Below are 8099 nucleotides of genomic sequence, written 5' to 3' on the forward strand. Positions count from 1 at the left end.
AGAGTGGGAGACGGATACAAAGAAGGAGAGGGTTTTTTAGGGTTAGCCCAATCTCCTTGTGTTTCTCAACTTTGGCTGAATCGCTCCATCTCTGTTGCTCCCCTCCCTTAAATTTAAAGACCGCCAGATGTTGCTCATTCACCCCACGCCACCTGATCGACAACACACAACTAAGCCGGAGACAAGCCAAATCCAAATTAAAATTGAAACCTAAAATTTATTTTATTTTATTTTTTAGTTAGAACAACAACTTTAAACTGATATTGACCAAGACATGGTGGTTCTTATCCTAATAGTCAAGGATGGCTAACTTGATATGGCATGTGACAAAAGTAAAGGCCTCGAAACCTCCCTTCCACACCTACTCGCCCTTGTAACTTTCCCTTTCTCATTTACTTTTATTTTTGGAAAAGGAAGAGGGTAAGGGATTTGGCTATCCCCAAAGGCCAATAATGTGGAGTTGTGGACCTAACAACAAATCCAACAAGGGAATGAACAAAATCCTAAAGAAGGTTTACCTTCAGAAAAGTGCCATATTGCAAGTGGGGGATGGTTGATGGAATCATGGTAGAGACAAAGTAAAGTGGTTAACACTTATAAGTTATAGCAGAAAAATGGGTAACAGAGGGTTGACGTCCAAAAGAAACAAACTGTGAGTGGAAGAGACGAAGCAGACAAAAGTGAATCTTAACTTTAACTGCAAATGACTTAAGAGATACATCCTCTCTATTCATCTCTAGGACTGACAAAAGGATGAGGCTTGAAAGACTAAGGTACATCATCATCCATATCTGACATCTATTGACCCATGCTGGTTATATCTGGTTAATATGTCCCATGCATGCTGCCTGGTCCACTTCATGGACAAGAGAGGGGAGGAGGGGGTCCTCCCTTCATTACTGGCCATCATAACCACCACACATTTTTGGTTTAATATAAAAAATGGAAGATGAGAGCTTATAAAAACACAATAGTGGAGCCACCAAAGGAAAAATAGATAAAGATAGAGATAAAGATGAACAACATGAAGGTTCAACATATGAATGGACACTCAAAGGCCATGGAAGTGCAGCAAATTCTTCACATGAACGAAGGCACTGGAGAAACTAGCTATGCTAAGAACTCAGCTTCCCAGGTTAGCCACCCTCCCTCTTTTTCATATCAATAATCCATAAAATTGCATTTATACTTAACAAATTTTTTGTCTTTTTAGAGTAAGATTATCTCCATGGCAAAACCCATAATAGAGAAAGCCATTTTGGGTCTCTACTTCACCACCTTCCCTGAGGCCATTCAAGTTGCAGACTTGGGTTGTTCATCAGGACCAAACACCTTATTAGTGGTCTCAGAGATCTTAAACGTCATTGATGAAAGATGTCATCAACTAGGTCGGTCACCACCAGAGTTTCAGTTATTCTTGAATGACCTCCCTGGAAATGATTTCAACACAGTTTTTAGGTCACTGCCTGCTTTCCATGAAAAGATGAAGAAAGACAAGGGAGATAAGTACAAGCCATGCTTCATCGCAGGTGTTCCTGGCTCTTTTTATGGAAGGCTCTTCCCAAGAAAGAGCTTACATTTTGTCCATTCTTCTTCTAGTCTTCATTGGCTCTCTCAGGTTAGCTACTAAACCATCTCACATGAAGCATTAAATTTACAAGATGATAATACGAATTTAAAGTGGGTTAGGAACAAGAACTCCTTTTCTACTCACTTAGTATAAACCTGATGAGAAACCTCTTTTTTTTTTTTGTTGTTGTTGTTGGGTGAGAAGAGGGGGGTGTGGGTGAGTGTGGTTGAAAACTGATGAGAATTCTTTTGACCCTTTGATGGGTTTCTACAAAACATGAATCCGAGTCCCACAAGTTTCATGTGATATATAATCTCTATATAAATATAGGGAAAAAGAAGGCTGCCAGGCTGCGTCGAGCATGCGTTCAGACACAGAAAGAGAAAACTGATCACCCTATGAAATAAAAAATCCTACTCATGTTGGATGCCTTAGCACGTCCTCTATTGGACCCTGCATTGGATAGTATTGGTGCAAGGGCCATACAGCCTAGCAACGATCCCTCTCCCGTAGACATTATTGTACTATACATAAATTTGTTTAATTGCTACCATAGACAAAGAATACTACCCTATTGTATGAAGGAGGACGAATTCAATCTGATTATAGCCTCATTGTAACCAACCTAATTGTGCAAAACAAAACTTGAGATAAAAATAAACTAAATTAGAAGAAGGGAAGATGATTTCTTTGGGGGAATATGGCTCCTGTGCCAGAGACATGGGGACACGAAATGACCACTCTACTCCCTCATGAAATGCAAAATATTGTCCTTGTTGATTCTTCTTTGTGTGTTCTTGTTGATCTTCATGCATATACATGAACCACACTCTTCCATAGAAAATACTTTTCCTTGAAGGAAATTCCAGTGTGACATAGTGACTACGGAAAAGAAAATGAGCAGACATCTTTTCCTTGCTGTCAATCCTCTTATTTATCTTCACCCAAAAAAAAAATCTCATATTTATGCATGGATTGGATATTCTGTATTCCTTGTTAAAGAGATTTAAGTATCATGATGGTATTTTGTTTACATCTCCACTGACTACTGATGGGTTTATGAGAATTACCAAGAAACTCAATGGGGTGGGCCTGGCTTTACCTAAAGGTTACCTTTTAATCATCAAAAGGGTTTGTATGACACTATGACCCTTAAGGGTCAGGTTTGATATCAAAAGGGTTTGGTATGACACAATTCACAATTGGTTCACTAACCTTAGAGAAATGGGGCCACCTAGGAATATTTGAGGATAAATGTAAGTGAATATCTTTCTTAGAAATAAATGTAAGTAGAGTTATAACAAAAGAGGCAAAGGTACTTTCCTGAATGGCTTGTTCAGAAATGCTTTTGTAGCCAAAATATCTGCCACATGGTAGAATGGATGAGGCCCAAATTTTATAGATGGATAGATCTTAAAATTCTTATTACAATGTCAACTTTCATCTGGGACAAAATTTACCGAGTGATAAAATAAAGTTTAAAAATCTAAAGACTGTAGGACGGGTCCATAGGCATACATTGAAAGAAAAAAAATATATATATGCATAGACACACTCAAGATGGTATCTAATGGGAGAATGTTTTCTGTCCAGGAGTATACGTATAAGGGTTGCATCAGAGCACGGGGCCAATGAGAGCACATCTATAAGCATCATTAGGTTGAGTATATTTCCACGTTTCATAGGGGTGGGGCTGTCATTTTACCCACCTTTATGTTTAGGCGCAACCCCTCCCCTCCAAGATAAAGAATATTCTTCCCTAATTGAATTTGAGTATGAAATTTGATACAACTAATCCATAAAAAGTAAAACTAATCCCACAAGAATTCTGATTTAGGGGGATTGATGAGTGTTAATAGTCCATCTAAGTGGAATAATTAAGACATTGCAAAATGTAAAGGTGTGTTAGTGTCACAGGTTCCTCCCGGACTTAACGAGGCTGTAAACAAGGGGAAGATATACATTTCCAAGACAAGCCCAGCTGCAGTGCAAGAGGCGTATCTTGCACAGTTTCAGAGGGATTTCTCACTGTTTCTCAAGTCCAGATCGGAAGAATTAGTTCCAAATGGGCGAATCGTGTTTACTGTTCTAGGCAGAACCACTGCAGACCCTTCCTCTGAAGAGAGTTGCATTCTATGGGATCTCCTCGCTCAGTCTCTTACAGAATTGGTTTCAGAGGTTAATCTCTCTCTCTCTCTCTCACTCTCTCACTCTCTCACTCTCTCATATATATATATATATAGCATGTGTTATTGGTGAAGCCTGTGCTTGCCAATGAGTAGGCTGTGGGGGTTAAAGGGGGTAGACGCCTCCCTACCCATGGGATGTACCTAGGGCTCAGCATGAAATTTGATCTCAGTTTGATGTAGGAAGTACTGGTGATTTTTCTCTAACAATGGGGTCTTACTCGTCAGCCCCAACTCCTACCCATTGGGTAACAGTATTATACCTGGCAGATCTAGGATCGGGTATTGGTATTGGAATAGGGGTAAAATCGTATATATATATTTTATTTATTTGTTTATAAAAAATAGAGGTAAAATTGACTGATCTAGACCGATACGAGCCAATAAGATACCCAATAGCTAAATCCTTGCGCCTACCCCTGTACCTAGGGGTGATAGCGGGGGGCTCATTATACTAGGGTGTAATTTGATACTTTTAGAGATTAGGGTTTCTCTATGTAATGCACAAGACATTATATATGAATAGTAATCTCATAAAGAGGTGAGGAGTTAGGGTTTTATAATTTCTTGATCAAAATAGTGAAAGCTCTAATTATCACTCGATCGTGAGCATAACCCATCTTAAGTGAACCACATAATGTGTGTGTAGTTTTTTTGGGTAAACGTAATTTGTGTGTTCTATATATGTGTATGTGTGATTCTCTTTCATTTTTCCATTACAAATTATTGTTCTGTTGCGTTGTTAATTCCTAACAATTTAGTAGGGATGGATGCAGGGTCTTTTTGAAGAGGAGAAGTTGAATTCGTTTAATGCACCCTATTATGCACCCTCTTCAGAAGAGATTGTATCTGAGATTGTAAAAGATGGGTGTTTCAGTATTGATTGCCTTGAGGTAATTGCGTTGGATTGGAGTGGGGGTGTCAGCAACATGGACTACTACTGCAATAAACTACCATCATCCACCAGCCAGTTCTTACATATGGCAAAGGCCATCAGAGCCGTTGCAGAGTCGATGCTTCAAAATCATTTCGGGCAACAGGTGATGGACCCTTTATTTCAAAGATTTGGTGAGCTGCTGGGTTCCACCTGTAGGAGAGTACAGCATATCAACTTCGTGGTGTCTTTGGTTAAAAAGCAGCCCTAAAAGGCTAAAACCATAAGTTGCATGCATGCATCTTAATCCATGGTGTGAAGACTAGTTTTTTGGGGCATTTTAGAACCAAGGTCACAAGTTTGAGGGTAGTTTTGGATATTTGTAAATATGTTGAGGGAGCCATTGTCATGCAAAAAAGATTTTATTTTACAATGACTACCCGCCAACTTTTCTCCTCTTTTATAGTTTGGCTGTGTTGTCTATCTTTTTCATCTCATAATAGAACGCAGATGTCATTTCATAGGAGGAAAGGAGAGAGAAAGAGAGACACGCAGGAAGGCGTAGCATATGCTATGCAACATGGTAGCATTCTTTCTCCCTTTATTTATTGATCGTTGTCAGACTAAGTAACCCCTTATCAGTTCTGGCGGGTCAATTAGAAAACATGCAAGGACATCAACAAGGAAGGGATTTTTCATTTCACGGGACAAAGGCGCAGGCTCCACAATACCTTGTAATCTTCTTTTTCCCATATTTATTTTGATCCTGGTTCTTATTTCAGTTTGTATCCTATTAGTAAGGCCCAAATATCTACCATGTGTCAAATCAGACGGCCCAAAATTTGTGGATAGGAAAACACCAAAGTCCCCCTCCTCAAGATGGCAAAATTTAAGCTCAAAGAGGAGTATGCCAAGTGCCAAAATGAAGCTTTCAATAACCTAGGATCATAGGAAAATGCATCTTTTATCCATGAGGCACATGAGGTAGACCGTTGAGGAAGCCCTGCCATATTTGAGCTGCAGTAAGATCATTTTTCCATTAGGTCTTTGGAGTTTTGGGTTCATTATGAACAGTTGAAGGTTACTTGACAACATTTTTTGTGGGCAGAAAATTGAGAAGGTTGCACCCAACGATTCCAGTTTTTGTCCCAGCCTGGCTCAGTATCTTGTTTAATAAACAGGTTCTTGTTGGGTTGGGTCCATTATACTAGTTTTTATCAATGGGACAGGCTTAAGCAAGGCAAGGCCGGGATATGCTAGATACGGCAGGAAGAGAGAGTGCAATGAGGACCTGAATCATTTGTTTAAAACTTTTTTATTTTGAATATCTAAAAATTAGTAGGTGGATTTGGAGGCTTAATAAGAGGTTACTAATCTTTTTGTTGAGCGGCATTGGAAAGGGCATTACAATAAGAGGTAAGACTGTCTTGTATTTTATCACTTGCATAAGTGGACAGGCTCCGAAAGACCAAATAGAGGCCAAGAGAAACTGTCACACCTTGTACATAATCTTTGCTCTTGGAGGGTCCATCCGGAGCTAATTTTTTTAAGGCTATATTAGTATACCATAAATTAACAATATAAATGTAGTTATATATTTGTAGTAACAATTCTTACTTTATAATCAATCTGAGAGAGGTGTGAAGAAAAGAAAATATAACCCTATTCTCCATTGATAGTGAAACAAATCTCTTCTCACCATGAATATAGACAATCTTACCGAACCATGTAAATCTTTATATGTTTCTTATGCTTATTCTATAAAAGTTCCACACGTTAGGTTTTCGAGTGGCAACATGTTTTTAAACCCCTAGTCAAAACATGCACCTTGTTTTGACCCATTACTACCACCTAGACATCATAGTTTAAGTCCAATCCAATCTAAAGCCCACTACATATTTAGGACCAGCGGTTATTTATTTTCTTCCCAGAAAGGGATAAAAAAGAGACAGCCCAAGCCAGAGGGTGACTGCTGGTATGGACCATGGATTACTAGTGCAATTGAGTTATCCCAATCACTATAAAAAGTAATGTCCAAACATTGAAAGCAATGGGACTTCAACACCCAAAAGAAAACTGATGAAACTTTTACACAGAAAGGGAAAAAGAGGTTTATTTATTTATTTTTAAGTTGGGAGTTGGGAAAAATCCATGTTGCCAACCCCATTTAGCTGAAATTCTCCTAACTTGTCAAACCGTCTCTTTCCTTACTCTCATCTATCTATCAATCTACCCATCTTCCCTTTCTCATCTCATCTTTTCGTCTCCTCCCCCTATTTTCTGTTTGGACATTTTTTTTCTCTATTTTCTTTTGCATGTATCCATGTAACCAACCCCACTAAGTTAGAATAAGGCTGAGTTTGTTGGTGTTGGAGTTGGGGGAGGAGTTTTAGTGGGTGTCGGTGGGAGCCTAGGAGGGAACCCGATATGTACGGTGATCCCATTTTGATATTATTTCTGCTCATATTCACAAACAATTACAATATAGTCTAAAAAAAAAAATCTTCCAAGTCTACACATCACCAAACTCAACAAGGTCTGGGTCAAAGGGAGTAGTAGTATCTTCAAGATGTTCTCCATTGCAATTCAATTTGGATTTTTCCATTCCTGGAATCAATGAGGTGATATTTCTCATTGATCCGTCTGCTGCTGACAACATCTCCAAGGCTAATGTCAACATAGCCAAGAGTTCCTGATTGGAAATGCAAGCATATCTCTTCAATAATTAATAACAATAACCAAAAATATAATACAACAATAACAATAGGTATAGCTGCATTTCCAGAAGAATATCTACCCACTGTTGTGATCCAATAAAATGGGAATTGCATAGCTATCCTACTTGTCAAAATAGAGATCTATTAACATCACCTATGTTTAACTGAGAAAGCACAAAATTGATAGTGTTTGTACCTTAGGATGAAGTAAATTTCTTGATGATCTGGTGATTACTTCCACATGTAATTTATCATTAATTGGTGGTTCCGGCAGTGTAAATGTAAACTCTTCTTCCCATCTCGGATCTCTGTTTTTCTTCATGCGCTATAACAAAGAAAAGGATTTTGAGAACTAGGACAATATACTTATAACGACCAAAGTCAAGTCACATTTCTTTAATGATATCTTCACATGTCTGAGAAGCAAAGCTCGCTTAAGCATCGTAAGGATTAATAACTCGCACACCATTTTTAAAAGTAATTGAAGTAACATACTAAAGTATATGCCCTAGATAGAATAAGTTGGCAGCAGGACTCATTTATCCAAAACTCCAGATGGTTGAACAAGGCTTAGATGGTGAATAACCAAGGAAATTGGCTTTGGAAGGTAACAACAATTTAGAACAGCAATGATGCAAAATAGACCTCGGAACTCGGATAGAAGGGAATACATTATTTGCAAAGTGCAGCAAAAGTATCCATATTCCTTCAAAAATAAAAGTGAAGCAAAAAAAAAAGGGCGGGGGGGGGGT

General features: G+C 38.5%; 1 protein-coding gene and 1 long non-coding RNA gene across 2 annotated transcripts; one reads left to right on the plus strand and one right to left on the minus strand.

Moving 5' to 3' along the window:
• Positions 1–979: 979 nt before the first annotated feature.
• LOC122063805 (probable methyltransferase TCM_000168) lies at positions 980–5095 on the plus strand. The gene is made up of 4 exons (XM_042627512.1): positions 980–1135; positions 1214–1618; positions 3488–3748; positions 4533–5095. The coding sequence occupies exons 1-4, from the start codon at positions 1016–1018 to the stop codon at positions 4899–4901; spliced, it is 1155 nt and encodes a 384-aa protein (XP_042483446.1). The 5' UTR covers positions 980–1015; the 3' UTR covers positions 4902–5095.
• A 1940-nt stretch (positions 5096–7035) lies between these two features.
• LOC122063810 lies at positions 7036–8010 on the minus strand. The gene is made up of 2 exons (XR_006135478.1): positions 7544–8010; positions 7036–7322 (listed from the first exon to the last, which is right to left on the minus strand). It is a non-coding gene; the product is annotated as an uncharacterized LOC122063810 (long non-coding RNA).
• Between the last annotated feature and the right edge of the window lie 89 nt (positions 8011–8099).

This window comes from Macadamia integrifolia, unplaced genomic scaffold, assembly GCF_013358625.1.
Source record: "Macadamia integrifolia cultivar HAES 741 unplaced genomic scaffold, SCU_Mint_v3 scaffold1458, whole genome shotgun sequence".
Lineage (NCBI taxonomy): Eukaryota > Viridiplantae > Streptophyta > Magnoliopsida > Proteales > Proteaceae > Macadamia > Macadamia integrifolia.